General features: G+C 40.9%; 1 protein-coding gene across 2 annotated transcripts; it reads right to left on the reverse strand.

Moving 5' to 3' along the window:
• Window positions 1-1,074: 1,074 nt before the first annotated feature.
• Window positions 1,075-19,626, reverse strand: stk17b (serine/threonine kinase 17b (apoptosis-inducing)). 2 transcript variants are annotated; one of them, XM_015358790.2, is made up of 7 exons: window positions 18,797-19,626; window positions 13,630-13,860; window positions 10,082-10,220; window positions 9,527-9,653; window positions 8,349-8,397; window positions 7,795-7,974; window positions 1,075-6,458 (listed from the first exon to the last, which is right to left on the reverse strand). In XM_015358790.2, the coding sequence occupies exons 1-7, from the start codon at window positions 18,916-18,918 to the stop codon at window positions 6,227-6,229; spliced, it is 1,080 nt and encodes a 359-aa protein (XP_015214276.2). In that variant the 5' UTR covers window positions 18,919-19,626; the 3' UTR covers window positions 1,075-6,226. The 2 variants fall into 2 exon arrangements, with proteins under 2 accessions (XP_015214276.2, XP_006636510.2); XM_006636447.3 differs by having other exon boundaries at window positions 13,630-13,842; window positions 18,797-19,623.
• Between the last annotated feature and the right edge of the window lie 1,487 nt (window positions 19,627-21,113).

Genomic DNA, 21,113 nt, shown 5'->3' on the forward strand with positions numbered 1-21,113 from the left:
ATATCTTTGTGTACTTTATAAAGTGTATAATAATGCATCTGCTTGCATCATAAATACATATTTACATAGTTATACTAATAATATCAAGTGTGGCGCCACTGTGGCTTGATTATATTAATTTTTAGTTATATGAAATTGAGCTTGGCCACTCGTCTCCCCCCCCCCCGCTCAGTCTTCTGCACTGGTACTTTCCCTGCTTGCTGGAAAATTCTGGACAGTTTCCCCTATTTCTGTGAATTAGCAGGTACCTTCCTTAATTAAAAAAAAAAACAACTTTAAAAAACATTCCAAACAGGTTTCCAAAATTATACTGCCTTTTCTAGACTAAACTGTTCAGTACCTAAAGTGTAGTATTAATGCAGCAGTCTGTTGTCTCACTCTTGGTCCCACAGTTCATTGGAGGGCCAAGTGTGCCACTCTCTCTGTTCCCTTAATAAAGACACTTCATTCCTCCACACCGTTCAAACTACAAAGGTCTGAAGTGGGAAAGAAATCCAGAACAGTAAAGATATTTTTCATGGTTACACACTGAAACATATCACAGCTAAGATCATTTGAAGAGGCAGCATTAACTATAAAAGATGAGCATCAGAGTTGTGTCCCACGCATATTCAGATGTTGAAAAGGCTATCATAGTCATTGTTGCACTTAAAATATGACAGTACGGTTACTGCAGCCTATAGTTAAATGACACTTAAAACACCTTGAGCTGGTGCTCAGGGGTAAATTGGGCAGTATAAAACAAAAGCAGATGGTCTGATGAGGAAAAAAAAAACATTCAGCTGTCTAGTCTATTCTGTCATTTATGGCAATTTTTTTACACACAGCAGGAAGCCTGAACAGCTGTTAAAGAAGTTGATTTAATCTTAAAAGGCCTTTCTTGTTGTCATGATAAAATGTCACATTAGAAGCCAGTAACCCCATATGTACTGGCATATATACTGTATAGATAGCTTTTGTGCTTTTGTATTTTTATCAACTACTTATTATCCTTAGTGCACAGTATATAGAAACACAGATACAAGCCCCAAATGACTAGAGTCCCCTTGAAAAAAAAGCCACATTCCAACAGTAGGAGTTTCATTTTGTTTAATATTTTTTTCTTCCCTATTAATAACCTTTTTTCTGCCTAAATGCTTTTCAATTTGAATACAAGCAGATATAAAATTCATCTCTTACAAATCCAGTTTTAAAAATACAATTAACCCTTCATCTTAAAAAAAATCAAATTTCTAAAAAATACAATATAAATTATTATATTTCAAACAAATTATATTCTCTTACAATTAATAAATTACAGTTCATATACAAGTGTTCTCCAGACCTCTACTTTGCCTTGGGACAATGACCATTTTGAAGAAGTTATCAGCCTCAGTCATCACTTTGTACCACCAACCGGAGATAAAGCAATCCCATAAAGCAGCCTGCTGGCTGTTGTGCAAATACTATAATGTGCCATGTTGTCAAATTAGCTTTGCAGCAGCATCAGTGTTCAAGTTATATATCTACAGACTTGTATAGATGCTCAGCCTTCAACATTATTCATACAGTAGCTCTACAGACTTCTCTGCTCCCTCCCCCATGTTCGATTGTGATTGCAAGGGGTAGACAACTAAAAAATAAACTTGTTTACTAGCACTATGTAGTAAACCGAGTGTTTCTCTTCTAAAAATCTGTGTCACACCTGAGCTGGGTGCTGTAGTCCAGTTTATGATGTATTTCAGTAACTGGTCTGCTATTTCCTTGCACTGCCTTCAGTTCAAATTCCCTTCAGAAAGAATTCCTAGTCTCATCGCATCATTTCCAAAAACCTTGCAGAATAAAGACTCCAGTCCTTGCCTCTCTTCTGTAATGGCTGCCCGCCCAAACGACTGCACAGCTCTTTCAGTTTGACATCCTGCTCTTCCTTCTTAAAAACACATCCTTCCTGTCTTCTCCGAGTACACAGGACACAATTTGCTATCCATGGTGCTCCTGTATACTGTACCGCAAGTGTGTCAGCTAAATTCAAACTCTACAGCTCTGCACTCTTGCTCAACAGTATGCTAACACTAAAGGCAAGCAGGAGGTAGAATAGTCTCTCAACTACTGAATTCTGTTTTCTGCATTTGTAACCACAATCATCTGACAGAATACTATGCTATATTTGTAAAAGAGTAAGTATTTGCTGACTATTATGCCAAATAAGACTACATGCAGTTGTTACAAACATAGGCTTTAATATATCATCACTGCACTTCTGCCTTAATATTGAAATTTGAGGTCAATGATTCTACCATTTACTTTAAAAGCACCACAGTCCTCTATGCTTGACCAATAAAAACCTTTTCCTCCATGGCAAACATAAAATCAATCTAAGGAATGAAACTATCAAGAAACCAAGTGCAGCTCAGGCGTCTTCACTGGTGATGACATGGGGAGGAAGCAAACTGAAAAGGTTTAAGATTTTAAGAAGTTCACATTTCCCATGCAAAAGCCATTTGGTCAAGAAACCATTAATGGTCCAACAGATGTGATTCTCCATCCCCAAAGAATGTCTAGCTGGTTGGGGGTTCTGCACCATCCACTGTATCCCCTCCCCTCACCCACACATGGTATCTGCAACCCAGTTTTCACTCTTTTAAAACAACAGCAAATACAAATGAAATCATGAGTTTGAGCAGTACAGTACCTCAGACAGTCAAAATCTACAGTAGAAGGTTGCAGGAGAACACCAGTATAATATTGAGACAAGACCATGTCGCTAACACGCACATGCGCAAACAACACAATGTGTACTAGCACTGACTTTTTTTTGACAGAACAATTCAAAGTGTTTACTCTCAAAGTGATTTACATTTACTTCCATATAAATTAAAATATTTCATCCGGTTTCTCTTAACCTGCCAGAAAATACTGCAAGTTGCCCTCTCCACCTCTCAATATTCTGTCAAAATAAAAATCAATACAGGTAGCACCACATATACATCTTAGAGAATGGTGGCTCACTTTTCATTGAGAGTGAGCCCCTTGTTCCAGTCCAGCTGACCCAGGGGCGGAATAACAGTGCACTGTCCCCTACAGGGTTTCACATACAAGGCACAAGGAGGACATGAATTATACCCTTCCCTGCTACTTAATACGGGAACGCTCTCATCTCCCATTACTTTTTTAATGACATTGCAGTCTCCAGCTGGTCAGTTCCTATTACTACAGGTTGCTTGCCCTTCAGTATTTTGTTCTTACCTTTGCAAGATCTTACAGAGTTGGAAAAAAAAAAACCTGAATGAATTACATAAAACAGTTTGGTGTGCATGCTGGTTTGCATATCTTTGCAATCGCTGAACAAAATGCAGAAGAGACAGTTTCATTTTTACTTAGTGCAGCCCCTTTGACTTGTGTCGTAAGAAAACGCAACTTACAGGGTTCACAGAATACACCACCTTGAGAGAACAGACACAGCCACTACCACCCATGGAGTCTAGTTACACCACGCACAGCAAAAATGATTTTTTTTTATGCAGGCCTCAATGACTATCTGCTTTTACTTTTCGTCAGCGGGCTGTCATTCCATGACGGACATACTGGTCCCCACCTACAAGAGAAGGATGTTGCTCAATTGCTGAGAAGCAATAATAATAAGTCTGAAAAATAAAACATACTTGTAATGTGGGTGGGGTATTTTAACTAAGAAATACATTAAAATTCCCACAAGAACACTGAATAGTCATTCTATTGCCTTTGACCTTTGTCCCCAGGAGCATTACACTGATACAAAATGAAACTAAAGTAATTATGGCACACAGGCTTTTTAAAATGTAATCGTGACAGCTGGTTCTTGTTAAGTTTTGTTTTTTCTTGCTCATGTTTTTTTAAAAAAAGCCTTCCTGAAAAAAAAAAATCATTCTGCATTTAGCTGCTTAAGAGAAATGTCATGCCAGCCTTTTGCACAAACATTCTTTTATATATAGTGAAATAATTACAGTTAACAGAACAGTCTTGCTGTGTGACTTCTTATGAGATCACTACAAAACGCTGGTTAACATGTTGGGTGTATGCGAGTATAACCACAATGATACTGGGATTCTAAGCATTTCTCATGGCCTACAGTTTCCCTGTATAAGGTATAATTAATAAGGTTTTATTAATATTATTAAGGTTTATTAATAAGGTTGTCACTGGCAAATGACAAGGCTTAATGTACTAAAGGTTCCATCGGGTAACTTGAACAAACTTGAACTTAAGGACTTTTTTAGACATCTCCTTTATATTTGTACTCGAAGCTGTAATTTGCTTGATCAATATATGCAAATAATTTTAAAAATCTATGAAAAGACTGATATTAATACATTTCTAGTAATTGTTTTGCTAATATAGTCAACAACCTAAAATAGTATACAGACTGTTTAACTCGATGCTGGCACCTTTTATTTCTAAAAAAGGATGTGCACTAATTAGACCATTCAGAATTGTATAATTTCAGCCCAATCCACTTCCTTTACCAATGAAGAAATGTTTTCAGGCTTGAGATAAAGCGATTGCCTCAATACAAACCCTGTGGAAGGCCAAAATAGATCGCATTTACCAACAGGGAAGTAAAATTCAGAAAACAAATTAACAACATTAATATATTCAGCACCAGCTTGGCTCCTACAGATTTTTCAGCAACAGGACTCTGCCAGACTACACTCTTGTCAGCAACTTTACTTACTACACAGGAAGAGCCCACAGCCCAGAAAAACTCTGGTATAGGAATCTGTTATGTAACCCTAACAATAAAAAGCAGTCAAGTTCACAGTCAGTACACTCTGGCCCTCCTACATACTTTCGCTTGTTATGCTATAGTTATCGAAATTGAAGGTGACGCATGACATTCTACAGTTTAATTAGTACGGTAATCAGAGCCACAGAATTTCCAAGAATTTCTCTCGACTGTTCTACCACATAAAGTTCAGATGCATACAGTAATCCATTTCGCTCCATATAATAATTAACATTCTTCAGTTCAAATGAACCAGTCCAAGGGCTATACTCACACACACACTGTGTATAGACACACCCAGGTCTGCTATGCCAGGAACAGGAGAAATGGACAGATTTAGCTTCCCCATCTTCCAAAGTACAAGATACCACCAAGATTAAACCTGAGTCACAGCACAGCAGGCCCTGGGGGGACTTAGAGGAGGAAAGGGGTTCACGTCAAGTGAAAATACCCTGTAAGCCTCATAAAACTACATATTTTTTCATTGAAAAATAGTAAATATTTACAAAGTGATTATAAACCACTGCATGACGTGCACTGTGGCACACACTGTCCAGATGTTGGATCAGTGAAAGATTTGCCTTTTCAAATGTTAGGTCTGATCTTCTATAATGGTCAAATTGCCATCTAACCTAATTACTATGGCCCAATGTGTGCCGATCTGGCTACAGTAGAAAACAAGGGTTTTTCCATATAAAATGCATTTTACTGTTTTTTTTTTGTTCCACGGCACGGAACAATTAAAAAGCATCAACTTGACAAAGTCCTATACATTACAAACTGACAGACCCATATTTGTAGTTTCACATGACAACATGTCGACAAGACACGGATAAAAAAATGCCCATTCATACATGCGGTCATGACTAATTTACATTGGAAATATCCACAAATTAAAACAGGACCAACAGGTTTTTAGACCCTACCGGGTTTCGTTAGCATTCATAGGAATGTTTGAACATCTACCAGTCCAGCTGATCCCTAAGAACGACCTTAGACAAGGTGTTTGCAGTTTTATCAGGTTAGTTTCACCAAGAGAACCGCAGGTTGTCAGACCTGTCAGACTGTCTTCTACATGGAAGAAAAAATGAACCACACAATTTTAATAAATGAGTCAAGAGCTATGGACTAATATTGATGAACATAAACAGAAAAAACTTAAATTATTGCATTCAAATAATTCCAACAAGAGCATTTCCAGTCAGACCTAAAACAAATATTCACACTGAAAAGTTGAACATAAAATTCTTTAAAATCTTATTTAAATCTTTGGGTACAGCTTTACACCTCCAAATACTGCAGGTGGAAGTGCTGATAGCTCAACATACTGTACAGAAACACCCATTATGTAGACATACAAAGAGAAAAGGAGGCACCCTCTACCTGCAGATATTCTCCCGAAAGGTCACAAATTGAATGTCTTTTGTCCAGGACAAACCTTTTTGACAAAAACAGAAACACTTTGACAATTTACCGGGCCAGCCCTCACTGTATGCTCTCTCCCAGCAGTGACTCATCAAAGCGGAACCTCTTCCCGAAAGAGGCCTCCAGAAAGTTCTTCTTGTCCTCGGGGTCATCCAGGGGAGTGGTGGCGCCCCACTTGCCGGCACTTCTCTCGCGGGGCCCACGGCTGGGCTGTGGGGTGGAAGGTTCTGAATCCAGGCTGCTCTGCCACAGCCAGGGATGGGTGAGGCACTCGGCTGCGCTGGGCCTGTCCCTGTTGAAAAATTGCTAGTTAACATCCAGGTCTCCACACACTAAGGCCTACTTAACTGTGGCTCTCAATTACCAGCCTATACCTCTCCATTAACACAGTGAAGTCCATTTGGGGCAGAGCAGTGGCACTAAGGATCTGCGCCTGTGGCTGGAAGGTTGCCGGTTCAAATCCTGTGGCCGGCAAGGGAATCCTGCTCTGTTGGGCCCCTGAGAAAAGCCCTTTACCCCAGCTGCTCCATGGGCACTGTATAAAAATGTCTGACCCTGCGCTCTGACCCCAAGCTTCACTCTCCCTGTCTGTGTACCTGTGTGTCTCATGGAGAGCAAGCTGGGAATAGACAAATTCCTAATGCAAGAAATTGTATATGGCCAGTAAAAGTGATTTTATCTTATCTTATTTTAAGCAATTAAGACTGACAACATGTATTGCACTAGACTGAATGCCACCATCGATTACAGGTCTTTGGCCTCGTTGTTAAATTTAAAGATCCAGGGCTGGCAAACAGTGTACTAAAAGGGATCTGAAAGAATCACTAGGAACACCAGAGTGTCCAGTTTCAGTCAGTGGAGGAAATGAAGAACAGTGTGATTCACTCATACCCACAAAATCCCCATTCCACCCCAAATGTTAGGTTTTATCTGCTTGGCATACAGGCCTACAAAAAACAACATGTTCTCTTAAGCACAGGTTCATTCATTGCTCAGCAAACAGAAATATTGCTGTTTCGTGTGTTTGCTCTCAATAGAAAACTACTTTTAAAAATAGCCTGCTACATCAGCAGATTAAAACAAGGCTTGCAGAAATGGTGAATATTTTTAAGCTGAGTCAATACGAAGAAAAAACGTGACATAATGAAACTACAGTATGAACCCTTCCTGACATGCCTCCTTCTCACAGTCCAATTTAGCTCCAATAAGAAATTAACTGTTTCGATTCCCTGAAACTGCTTGCTCTCACAGTTTTAGCGAACACTAACAGGAAATGCTATAACCATCTTTTCCATCTAAGGGACTTTACACCATGATATTTTTATACCTCCAATGTTTGTTCCATACTGGTATAGTATGCTATCAGCACTGGAACACATGCTTAGTGCTCAGCGCTTAAAGACTTAACAGCTCATGACGTGACTGTTTGATATGGCCACAATGGGTCAAGAACGACAGGTTACATAGCTATTTACAGAACACAAGGGCAAACTGCTAGTCTGTTGTGTATTCAATTTGGGTATGATGTGTGACTCACCTTACTCATATTGTGTGTCTGTGTGTGTGTGTGTGTGTGTGTGAGTGAATCCACCTTGATTCTGTACATCAGGTCATAAGGCTGTACTCACTCTGGGGACTTGACCAGCAGTTTCTGGATGAAGTCGACAGCCAATTCAGACACGCCAGCGAAAGCTTCCTTGCAGTAATCCACATTGACCTGTGACACGTTGAGGAAGGTCTCCTGCTTGTCCTCTCCCTGGAACGGAGACTCTCCTGTCACCAACATGTAGGCGATCACGCCCACACTCCTGCATAAGAACACGACACTGTCCTTAAGTCACAGGCCACCTATTAACACAATCTTTATAATAACATTATTTAGGTCTTCATTTTGCATTTTTATCAACTGTGTCAAAAATGTGCATTATGGATTCAGATTTCAAAAGACTTAAAAATCTATGAAGTTTTGCAGCAGCAATGCTACTGAAAGATACCATTCAGACCCTCAGTGTCAGTTGTAACCTATCATTCATAAATGGATAATTCAAGTCACAGGAAATGACTTCCTTCTCTGAATACACATGCTTTTGCTTACATTTGAAAACACAGATGTCTATTATGTGGCATGACATTGGCTCTAAAGAGGAGTTTGGTTGCTTCACAAGAGAGAAAATCAGCTTACCACAAGTCTGTTGCGGTTGTGATGGGCTCATAATTCAATATTTCTGGGGCTGAAACAAAAGGAAAGGCCTTCTCGTTATAAAGAAAGGGCTACATCTTCCCTGACATAAACAGATAGCAGACTGGAAAATAAAATCCTCAGTACTTTGTAAAGATTCCACACAGTGTAAGACTTCTTTTCTTCTTTCAAGATGCATATTAATCAAAGAGAAACTGATTATCCTACTATATCTGGACCAGAAGAAGAGGCTTTACACTCAAGAACACATCTCATTAGTGGTGTACTTTATAGAAAATGAAAAAGCACCTAAACAGTGAATAACTTTTCTTATTACAATGTTTTTTATTGGAACTCTTGACACCTCTGCGTATACCTCAGTTTTCTTTTTGGCAAGTACTGCAGGTGACACAAGCTCTCTGGTTTCAAGGCATTTAACTGACTAAATCTCACAACTTTCTATGTGCCTGAGGAGGCATGAATCTCAAAGAGGCAGAAATAAGGAAAGAACTACAGTCTGCAAACAAAGTAAAAAGTACAGCCATTTTCTTCCCCATCATGCTTGGCTTAATGATGCTTTTTCATTTTTTTTATATATTGCCTAACAAAAGGGCTCAAATCTAAAACTTTGACCATTTTTAACTACTAATGAACACTTTACATATCAAACTGTTTATCATCACCATTTCTGTATACCAATAAGCAATTTCAGTGGCATTACAGCAGTGTGCACAGCTTCCTCAGGAAATCTCTAAAGAGCAGTTCCTCTTTCTGTGAAAAGAGGGCTGGCTTACCAGCCAGAGGGTGATCTATACCCATATACTGTAGCGGTTTCAACACTTTTGCAACATAGTGTGAAAGCAGTGACGACATTTCTTATACCCAAAATCTTAATTAAGAACTTGTAATACAAAAAAACTAAGAAAGTCAATAGATAGAGAAACGTTTCCTGAAAAGGATAGTCCACTTTCGCATGCCCCTATCTGCTGGCAGACAGCAGGTTCCTCATTCTACCACCTTTCTTATTAGATATTAGACATTCTGGAATGTAGCCCATTACTAGACTTGTAAAGTTTAAGTCATTGTCACGACAGAGTGCTGCGCAAAACCTTTTAAGGTACATTTAAGCTTTCTGTGACTGACTTGCTTCTACAAACCAGCAGGTCTCTCCATGCTCTTACCCACATACTCCGGTGTACCCAGGATCTCCCTCAGCTCTCCTGTGGTTCCCAGGCGCCTGGCCAGACCAAAGTCCACAATCTTAATATCGCCTAGCGGGTTGAGGCTAGTTAGCAAGATGTTCTGGGGCTGTGAGGAGCGATGGGAAATGACAAAAGATGCAAGTTGAACACAAGCACAGTTTCATATCTAAAATATTTTTGGTCTGGCAGATTAGTGACCTTGAGACAATAGAGAGAAAAAAGTGAAGATTTTTTCCATGCTTTGGTGTGATGAAGCTGTACAACCCTGATATAAACCACTATATTTATTTACAATTCATTTTAACAGTGAAGCCATTTAATGAGTATTTTTTGTTCCAAAAAATAAGTGCATATATACCTGCTTTTATGGGTTTAAAAATAATTTATGTGTCATTTTAAAATAAACAACACAGAAGAGTCTTAAATTCAACACGAACTAGCACAGGTTTGATAATGATCAGGTGCTGGTTGAATAGAAATTGGGAGAAAGACGTTCTCTCATGATCTTTCAAGAGGATAGGTGTATTCGGTCACCTTGAGGTCCAGGTGTACAAGGCTGCTCTGATGCAAGAGGTGGACACCCTCCAGGGTCTGTCTGAGCAGTCGAGTGATCTGACGCTCTGACAGAATCTCCTCCGAGACACAGTGGTCGAATATCTCTCCTCCTGCTGCACTGCAAGACACATACCAGCACAGAATGAGCTCAAACAGTACAGGCACTCCAGAACACGCATGAACCTTTATAGGATCACTGGCTCATATTATAGCAGCCTGTAATGTGCATGTTGCACGAAAGTTTGGCTACAACATTTTATCCAAAGGATATTTTTCAATTAAATCAGCTAACCTATCAAAGTCAACATGGGGCAATAATAAGCCGAAATATGCAATTACCCCACAAACTACATTCAAATGATTTGAATAAATACCTAATAACAGACAGAACCTACTCTAAATGTACACCAAAGGTTGTAGAACAAACACTTAAGAGGGTAAAGTTTGTTTTGCACAGGAGGACTAAAAGTCATCCAGTAACACACACATGGGGTGTTCAAAAGCTCAGAAACATGCTAGGGCCACTGGATCTTACAAAAAAAAAAACTCATCATTTGGCGGCCTCTCCTGTATGGCCTATATGTGTCAGTTAGACTGGGTTTGTGACTAAGGGTGTGTTAGGATTAGGACTTCTCTTCCTCCGGGAAAATTGTGTACGTGTCCCAGGCACCTCAGAATCCCTGTGAGTCAGTATCTCAGCCATGACTCAGGAGTCTCTGTCCTCTTAATATAAAGTGCCTCTCTTGGACAAGCCCACAACGATTAGAAGGACTGGTTCAAGTTTCCTTGTATGAACTTTTACTCTACAATGTCCAGCTGAAAACATATTTACATGCTACACGGCATTTGCAATCAGCATTATGGCTCCAGTTGCTTACCTATAATAATAACTTCTAACTGCCCAGCAATGTGAGGCATTTCAGATTACACAAGCAACAAGACTACACCTGGTTCAGGATACTTCAGGCTTGTTGCCTTGTGTTGCATAAACTGACAGACACTGAATTGAAATAATATTAATGTTTTTCCTACGGTGCTTCCTTAGTACAGCATACTGTATATGAGAGGTGTGTAAACCATAAATTAAATCAAGGTCTTATGCAACTGGAGACCTTTTTCCAGCACTGTTTTAAGATTCAGCAGCAGTTGGCAAGGGCAGACTTTCGATATGGATATAGAGAGACCTCCACCCATGTATTCTGATAATCTTAAACTCCTTCTCAATTATAGCGCTGTTAGGGTTCAGCCTGCACAAACTGGATTGATTAGATATCTAGTTATAAAAACATGTGCATTGCACAACAAGATCTCCGTGCTAAATGATTGAGCAATGCACCTCTCCCCTGTTCTTGTTCCAACCTCGGGGCTCCACCCACTGTTCCTATGGCAACCTGCATAACAAACAGGCCTGCACACACTGCCTGTCACACGCCTCAACACCTCACCTCACCACAGAGAGAAGAGGGGGAGAAAGGGCAGAAAAGGTGAAAGGATGGGGGAAAGGTGGGAAAGTCAAGGTAAGTGACAGAAAGAAAAAAAGCAAACAACATCACAGAAGAGTAGGTAAAGAAAGACTGAAGAACAGAGGGGACTGGAGACAAAACCAGATGCTCTGTGGTGAAAACTGACTATCTGCTATCTGAGATTGAAATCAAGCCACCTAAAATAAAGAGAAGCAAACAAAAGATGCATTTATGGTTTTCCTTTCGTAGCTCTTATCTTGATGACTTTGGAGGTGGTTTCTGTTTGGTTTGAATAGGACTGGTTTTAGCATGCTCCTGCAGACGATTCCTTCTTTCTGGGACAGAAGGTAAAGGTGAAAGAGTAAGAAAATGCAGAAGTGGCTATTCCACAGAGGTGTACATTTTACATTGAAAGAAAATAAAAAAAACTGTATGGCAAAAGGCAAAAAATAATTAGAAAACACATGTTCAGATATATATTCAACTGTGCTTAGAGGTGTCTGTACATTTATGTGACGTTTATTTCATTTTGCGTTTTTATTTTCTCTCTAAGGGACCAAAATCTTTGGGTCAGAATAAAACGGCACAGCGTACACCTGGGTCCAAGGCGGCATGCTGCAGTCCTGCTGTGCATTTTGTATATTTTGAAGATTCTCTAAATTTGATTTTTTTACTAACAGGTGTTTGTTTCTATTCCTTGCCCCTTGCATGTACTGTAGGCAGATATTTTTGAAAACTGAAAATTACTTCAGGGGATGAAGAGTAACCGAGCCAGTCTTTTCCCACACCCCTCTTGCTGAAGATGAAGAATGTGATTCTCTCAAGGACATGCAGAAAAAGGGTGCAATGCAAGTAACAGGAAAACATATATAGAAGATTTTACAATATTGCAATATTTGTAGATGGGTCATTTTCACTTATGAAAGACCTTCCTGGAATGTAGATGGAGAGGCGGTTTGAGATCAGGCGTTAACTAAATTCTCACAAGTCACGTATAATAATAATAATAATAATAATTGCTTACACTTATATAGCGCTTTTCTGGACACTCCACTCAAAGCGCTTTACAGGTAATGGGGTCTCCCCTCCACCACCACCAATGTGCAGCATCCACCTGGATGATGCGACGGCAGCCATAGTGCGCCAGAACGCTCACCACACATCAGCTATTAGTGGGGAGGAGAGCAGAGAGCAATGAAGCCAATTCATAGATGGGGATTATTAGGAGGCCATGATTGGTTAAGGCCAATGGGAAATTTGGCCAGGACGCCGGGGTTACACCCCTACTCTTTTCGAGAAACGCCCTGGGATTTTTAATGACCACAGAGAGTCAGGACCTCGGTTTTACGTCTCATCCGAAGGACGGCACCTGTTTACAGTATAGTGTCCCCATCACTATACTGGGGCATTAGGACCCACGTGGACCACAGGGTGAGCGCCCCCTGCTGGCCCCACTAACACCTCTTCCAGCAGCAACCTTAGTTTTTCCCAGGAGGTCTCCCATCCAGGTACTGACCAGGCTCACACCTGCTTAGCTTCAGTGGGTTGCCAGGTGTGAGTTGCAGGGTGATATGGCTGTACGTATCTATAGTTTAGGTACTGTAATGGATATGGCTCAAAGTGAATGTGTGTGTTTTTGCACATGTGAGAGAGAGTATGCCTGCAACTCTGTGAGCCTTCTGTTTGATCCAATACAGATGGATTAAAACACTCCAGATATATCAAGAATGTGCGGTGCAAACAGTATGCACACAACACAATTTTAAATGATCAACTGGCAGCCTGGGTGGACTGCTCGGAGATCACTGAGCTTTATATGCTATTTGATTAGGATTATAGTTAGGACTATATTCTGACCAGGGTGATGTTTACTCACTAGTCACTGATGTTTACTTACTGACCCAGTATGAGCCAAAAACCACACTATCATTACAGAAGAGTGTTCAACTACACACTGTACTCCAATGAGATGACTCACCGGATTCAGCTGAGAGTCTTAAGTGAACAAAACCAGTGCCCTGTAACCAGTACACCAGTTAGATTAGCACCAGCAGGAAAACTCACTATTCCAGCAGCAGGACGATGTCATGCTCGGTCTCGAAGACCTCGTGCAGATTGACCACCCGGGGGTTGGCACGCATTGCCTCCAGCACGGCCACCTCGTGTACGATCTCAGCGCGACAGTCTCGTCCGCGGCGGCGCTTCTTCAGGAACTTGGCGGCATATTCCTTCCCAGTTGCCTTCTCCTCACACTTTTTCACCACCGCAAACTTCCCCCTGGGGCAGAGAAAGAGACTGTCAGGTAAAGGTCAGCAGAGGTAAACCAGTACAGTGAACATGTACTGGTTTAAACAAACTGGTTTAAACATGGCGAGATGTAATGAGTTGTACTGACACTGAGTTTTCACAACAGTATGGGTCACCAAACAGTAGTCGTTTCCCAATATTGAAACATTAAGCTGTCCATATACTGCGCCTACAGCTGCTACACCCAGACAAAGACAAAAGACAAAACATAAAAATGAGTACCCGCAGACATCTGAATGAGCCACAGCCAGCAATTTTGGGTAAACCACACTGCAGACTTTACAGCAGTTGTTCTAAAGAACAGAAAATATGCCCAGGTATTCTCGCTACAAGCAGGACTGTGAAATGTTTTCTTTTTGCCTAAGCACTTTTCTCTCCGAAATGCAATGCAAAACTAAAGGGGAAAAAAGACTTTTTCAAAGGATGTGGAAAGGCCCACACGGAGCAGATGACTAGGAGGACACTGCTGGTAATAAACATGACTCGCATGTGACTGTAGCTTTTGTTTCTGCACCGCAGGACACTTCACTGGCTTTTAAACAGCTGATCTCTGGGGAGAGCCACAATGAGATACAAACACACACAATAGCGTGCAAAACAACTCAAGTCAACAACACACACAGATGAGCAGACACAAGCTAGACACACACTCTGTAGTGCTGCAGGGAACCCCCTTCCCCGGTAAGCTGGTGTGAATATGAGCTTCAAAAATGGTTTGCAATGAAAAACAATTAGTTCCTGTTTTTATCTCAGCTGTGACTTTGTGGACAGAAGCTCTTAGCTGTGCTGTTAAAGAGCCCCAGCAGTAATGCTCCAATGGCTGTGCAATACAGACACGTGAGCACTGAACTGTGACAAAGCTCCTCTTCCCGTTCCTCCAAAACTGGGCCCCACTGATTCTTGGAACCAAATACCAACACAAGAGAAGACTCAGGGTTTTGTTTTGCCTTTTAATCAATTGTCTATAGCCAACAGAAATCTGTGAATATATCCTTGAAAAAGAATCTACTACTGTTTCATGGCATTCATAGTACTTTCTTTTCAGATACACTCATACAGGAAGAACTACTGACAACACTTTTAAGCAAAGCAGCAGATGCGTGGATTTTGTAAGTCACTGAATCGCACTTATGGTGCACTAGAGTATGAATCAGCCTCTCTCTCTTAGCTGAGGGATTAATTAAAATATTTTGTTATATTTGTGTTTTTTAAGGATACGATAACCGAGCTGAGGGTCTGCAGTCACAGGTAACTGAATTATATGAAGTCTCCAGGCTATGAGGCCCTCTGGCCTCCATGTTTTTCAGAAAAAGCCCAAATGGATTATGACCAGGACAAAAGGGCCAGACTGATCTAATTGAATTCTATAAGACTATGAAGGAAATGTAACTAAGAATCTCTGGCCCACTTCAGGATGAGAGTTGAGGACCTTTTCATCGCCTTGAGCTTGTCTCCCTCCTCCCTCCCCACCCCCCACCCCCGGGCCAGTCCAGTTTGTGCGAAACAGGAACCTGGAAACCTGGCACAGCTGTTCCTGTTTCTCAAGCTATCCCCTTCTCTTAGCTACTCAAACATGTGCTCACTTCCTTCCTCCTACAGTCTCAACAAGCTTAGTTGAAAGAATACATGACATGTCCAAACAGAAAAACCATAAAACAAATCCTTGAACCTGTGACATGACATCAGCTCTTAATATGCAACCTTATGCACTACATGCATAATGCCCTTATGTTATGACACTCGCTTTTCTCTCAGCTCTTGTCATAACAGATCATTTTTCCGAATTGGCTACAGAGGGATGTAACTGACTGTGCTGCCACTGTGCAAGAGCTCTGGTCATGTTGCCAATGCAGGGAGTTAACTACCACACCTGCCAGTGAAAGTCTCAGAGAGCTAAGAGCTGGCTTCCCTCTCCACCTGTGGTTTGTTTCAACTCCACTGGACCTCAGGCACAGTTCAGCAGGGGAATCAGGCCAAGATTATGATCCCGTAAAAACCCAGATCAATGTTTTCCTTCAATTAAAAATATATTAAAAATCAGGGACAGGATATATGTTTACAAGAATCAAAGGCCAGCTTTGTCTGGCAAAGACAAGGTGGATCAGATTACAGACTTGCTAGTAAATAAGGCTTTTTAAGACGTTCACGTGCCTTTCACTGTCACATCCCTGATAGTGCATCTGTACAGTACAGTACGTCTCCACTTTCTTTGCTGCTAGGCTGTTGCCTCACCTTCTGTGCACGCTGCTAGACGTCAGAGCGATTGATCAACAAGCTTGCTCATTTCCAGGCTTGGCTGACAGCATCAGACCACAGACTCATCCGTGAAGACCTTCTGTCTTCCAGCTGCATCCTCTCAGACTTAATTTCTTTGTCTAGCACTGTACTCCATCCTGTGGTTTGTACATTGGTTAGGCTTCTCTTTGTAATTCCTAATTAAATACATTTATTCTTATAGTCTTGGATTTTGCAAAAAAACTGCTTTTAAAGGAAAGCAAAGTATACAGCTTGCTTACTTACTTACAGCCACTGTTTCTTTAGCCATCCAGCTACACTGTAGCTTACTGTATATCACTCTTCTGCTGCAAATAACAATATGGAGCACACATGTGAAATGCTCATCTTAGGTGAAGGAATTCCTTCAGTTTTTCTGAGCTCCCATGCCAGAGTTTAATCCACAGCTGTTTAAAATCATGTTGCTCTTAAAAAAGGAAGCTCTATGAAATTATCAACTGAAAAGGAAAGCAGGCTCAATAAGGTTGCTCCAGCCAAATACCTGAATTTTCAGAAAGCGCACACAAAACATTTCAGAAATACAGTATTTTGATTCCAGACGCACTCCTCTATATTAAAGTTTCCAGGAGCAGCTAATTCTGGAAGACTTGCTCCTTTTCATTATGGATGTCTAAGGGACTGGAGTGGGTTAGCTCAGAGTATAATAATGTGCTAATAATAAATCATTATGTTCAGAATATGTGATAACTGCTAACATCCAAATGTGCTCTTCCTTTCTTGTTTAAAGACTTATCCTTTGCCAAAATACTCCATCATTAAGAACCTAAGGTTTCATTCAGAAAACAATCAGCACCTAACACTTCTGGCACACCATCACATGAAAGCCACATTGCATTTTATCATGAAGAGTTTTTTCACAGAACTCTACAAAGTGCAAAGGATCTTCAGGGAACTGAGGTCAAAAGACAAATATCAATGCTCCATGAGGCTACTCCGGTCCCCTCAACTAAATAATTCAAGACAAAGAGCTCCTGGAGGAAATAAAAAACTCAACAGATACCCTAAATACTTTTGATTCCATCAAAATAAGAAAAAAAATAAATGTAACCGAATTCCATGAACTTTTTGTTTAGTATTGACATAGTATCACAGTCTTGATGCAAAGGCAAGTTGAGAGGCTGCACTAATAAGAACCAAAAGCTGCTACAAGAGAGCATCTTGCGAACATGCTGCTTCTGCTGCGGGCTCTTCCCCAGAACCTTGCCATCACACACATCACAACTTAACCTGATGTGTGGAAACTCACAAATTCTGATCTCTCTCACTGCTGTCAAAATTATTGCACTGTATTACAGAATCAAAGACACTAGTGCTTACAAAGTAATAGAATACCACTCTTCTTTAAGTAAAATACACAAGCAACTCCAGCATGCAAACTGGTAAGCACAATGAAGGTCTGTCATTTGATTGCTTTAAATGCAAATATAGTGTACAATGCATAGTGATACTGGCAGGCTTATACTGCACATCCAATGTCATGACACCAACTCTAGACTTTTCAGGCATTTAGTGTCATGCAGTACAATAAAAGTTACACCCTAATAACTAATTTACACCTAGTTCTTAAAACTCACCCTAACTCATTTCCAGCTTGACAATGGGTGTTAAATATTTGAAGTACTATTAGACTTATTTTCTAACACTCCCCATTATGAGTCACTGCACAGCTTTGAGGGAGACCTGCTGTATTTAAATAGAAATGTATTCTCTGAGGGAAGGAATTCGAACCCTCTCTTTTATTTAATTCCTCAGGGCCAAGAGCATTCCTTCTGAGAAATAAAATCACACCTTACTTTACTGTCAACAACACCAGAATACATAAACAACAACCAAGAAACACTTCACAGCCTTGGAATTTTATGAGTGTCAAGTTGAGGAGGAAGTTGATAAATAACCTTTTGTTTTATTATATGAGAATGTATTTTGTACTATTTTAAAGGATGTGCTGTAAATCAAATTCAGTGCTGTACTTGTATATACATATAAGAGACATAATTCCCCAAACATAACTACCATCTTGCTGAACTGATGCCTCATGTTTCCTCCTAAAAAAAAATTAAAAAAGGGCGATGCATCAGCAATACATAATCTTTTTTTTACGTTTCGCACTGTATTGCGCCGTCTGAAGTCTTCCTCACACACATCACATCTAGTAGTACCGGCTAAAATGGACACCCGAATAATCGTGCAGCATTAATCACCAAGCGAGTGAGAAGACAGGATCTGGGGTGTCACACAAGACGGGTAGAAAGTGAAAGAACCATAAAAAACACAGACAACTGAAGCACTGATAAACACCAAGTTTAACTGTGGGGGGGGAGAGATAAGAATGAACACCAGAAGAGAGCGAATCTGACATTGGCGGAAAGAAACAGACGTAGAAATCCCACGAATAGGTACAGAGAAAGCAATTTAAAAATGAGACGAGATCCAAGAGACTTCTGGGGGCTAGACAGCTGAGCTCCCAAAAATGTTTTTTAAAAATAGAAAAACGCGTGAAGACTGAAGGACCGAGAGACGCACACAACTATGCTCCGGCACAGGACAGCTATCAGGTACACTGACTGACCCCCTACAGACCCGGATACAGCCAGTAAAACATGTTGTCAGACCACACTTGGCGACTCACCTTCCCAGCTCGGCGTTCGTGATCACGTACAGGCTGTCCAGGGGCTCAGTGCGGATCTGTGTCTGAATCTCCGTGAAAAGCCCTGGTGGGCAGCTCCGGCTGTCCAGCCGCCTCCGAGCCATCGCTTGGCAGGTTAGACGGGGCGATCACACCGACCGACCAGCCCACAGCGATCTGCGGCGTCGTCCCTTGTCAAGTACAGGATCACTTCCACACACCTGCGTGACACTCGGTCCTGCGTGCGACCTCAGTAGCACGGTGCCGGGCGACTAAGTAACTACTTGTCACTTTTTTAGTCCCACCACAAACAGTAACGTAACCAGTGCTGCTGTAGTATTTTGCTTCTTAGTGGGACTGCCTGTTTTTTCCCAACTAAGTTACTGCTATAGGTAAAAATTAGTTGTTGCTCTCAACCTTCAAGAGGAAATGCAGGCTTCTTCCAGTTATTGCGGCAAATTGACATAACTTTGAAATATATTCTCGCAAGAGTGAACAATGCATCTCTCTCTGCTTCTGCTTCTCTCTCTCTCTCCCCTTGAGGCCGTGTCACTTCTCCAGCGGAAGATAACTTTTTTAAAGAACACGAGTAGACAGCGGTTTCCTTCCAAAACGTTCACTAGGGGGAAGCATTTTCTCATCGAAATAAAATAAAACCCCAAAGCAAGCTTCACGCGTTGAGAATTCGCTTTGCTCCAGTTTGTCACGAACCCCGGAGAACCTGAAGGTCACGGTAAACTCAAGTGTCGCCCCGTCCGTCAAATCCTAACACACTCCGGGTCCTGCGCTTTCTGTTGATCGGTTTGCATTTGAAAACGGAGCTCGTCTGCACCAGCATTACGTCAGGCTTGTCGGATAATCCAATCACAGCGTGTCAAGGCGGGCGAAAGGAAGAGGGCTTTTCTCTTGCGACTCCGTTTGCGTTTTTCTCCGCTAAAGCGCCCCCCGGTGGTCGCCGTGTCCCTCTTCCTTTATTCTGTAGGTTCTAAGTAGCTTCACTTTTCCGTGTATATAAATTCTGGGATTTCATTTAAATAATGATATTATTTTTGATTCCACCTCTTACTTTAACTGTTGACAACACAAACCCTGCTGATTTGACTTCATCATGGCACACAGACCCCCGAACATCCACAAAAACCTCGGCAAATGGATTCTGGATCTGCGAGCTTACCTTTGAGAAAGCACTATCAGCACCAGAATACACAATTGAAAGGAGATAGAGAAGACTTTCTGGCTCTACATCCCTTTCGCTGTTCTGATCGTACCGCCACAACTATTTTTAATTGCACAGTCTGTTAATAAGGATATATTTATATCAAAATGTAGGTGGATCAGTTCGTGTTTCCGATTAAACTTGAGCTTCTGACAGTGGCAAACCTGATGTTGAAATTATTATTAAAGTGAAATATAATTTATAATAAATATATAATCAGAAGTGAAGGGGTTTAGTGATAAAGACCAAAATCCAAAATCCAAAATTAAGCTTATCCAGCCACAATGTTACCCACAAACGATTCAACCTAACCAAGACACTCGGATGAACTCTTGACTTGATCCGACTATAGTCCTAAAACAACTTCAATCTGAAGTGTCACCTTTAAGACACAATACACAGAATTTTGTTCTGATCACAACTGTCACACATTTGTGATTTTAATGCTAAACTTGCACCAACCCGGATTATAGTTTCATTAAGGTTAAATAGAAACTCAGACTAAACTTTGAAGCCTTAACCAACCCTGTTAAAATATGAGACCAGTGGAAGTCTAAAATGTAGAGCTCTAAACACAATCTTAGTCCACCCTGGTATCTGTTCTAAACTTGGAATTAGCCAAATTGAAAGGTACACCTAAAAGAACCCAGTTTTAAACACAAAACAAATCAATATTTTAAGGAGACCTTCTTCAGCCCAGCCAACTCTAGGGCTGTTTGTTTTCTAACCCTTTGCTCTTTCTGAGGCATACGGAGAAGGGAGTAATAGAAAGGATGATTTTCAAATCAGACCTAAAAGACAGTGCTCGCTTCACAGTAAAGGGGTCCCCCAGCATATCTTGTATTATCAACACACTAAGCTGGATAGTAAGTTCAGGGATGTTCTCCGAGAGAACCATCCTAGAGCCATGTTTGTAGCCGACTATAGACCCTGTCACTTAATACACAGGGAAATGGAAAAACCTCTCAGTGGATTTTTTCCAAAGAACAGTTTTTTCCCCTGTAATCTACTGTATCTGGAACCCCTCTCTTCAAACGGTCCCCGTGCTGTGCTGATACTCCCAAAAATAATTTGCTGCCTTTCCTGGGAACATCTGGCAGTGTG

The sequence above is a fragment of the Lepisosteus oculatus genome, chromosome 12 (assembly GCF_040954835.1).
Source record: "Lepisosteus oculatus isolate fLepOcu1 chromosome 12, fLepOcu1.hap2, whole genome shotgun sequence".
Taxonomy (NCBI): Eukaryota; Metazoa; Chordata; class Actinopteri; order Semionotiformes; family Lepisosteidae; genus Lepisosteus; species Lepisosteus oculatus.

Excerpts from the sequence above, each read along its gene's own strand:
- stk17b (XM_015358790.2), bottom strand. The coding sequence starts at position 18,918 with ATGGCTCGGAGGCGGCTGGACAGCCGGAGCTGCCCACCAGGGCTTTTC. Across the intron at positions 10,221-13,629 it reads ATCGTCCTGCTGCTGGAATA|TGCAGCAGGAGGAGAGATAT; the intron begins GTGAGTTTTCCT and ends TGTGTCTTGCAG. Across the intron at positions 6,459-7,794 it reads CTGCTGGTCAAGTCCCCAGA|GGACAGGCCCAGCGCAGCCG; the intron begins GTGAGTACAGCC and ends ATTTTTCAACAG.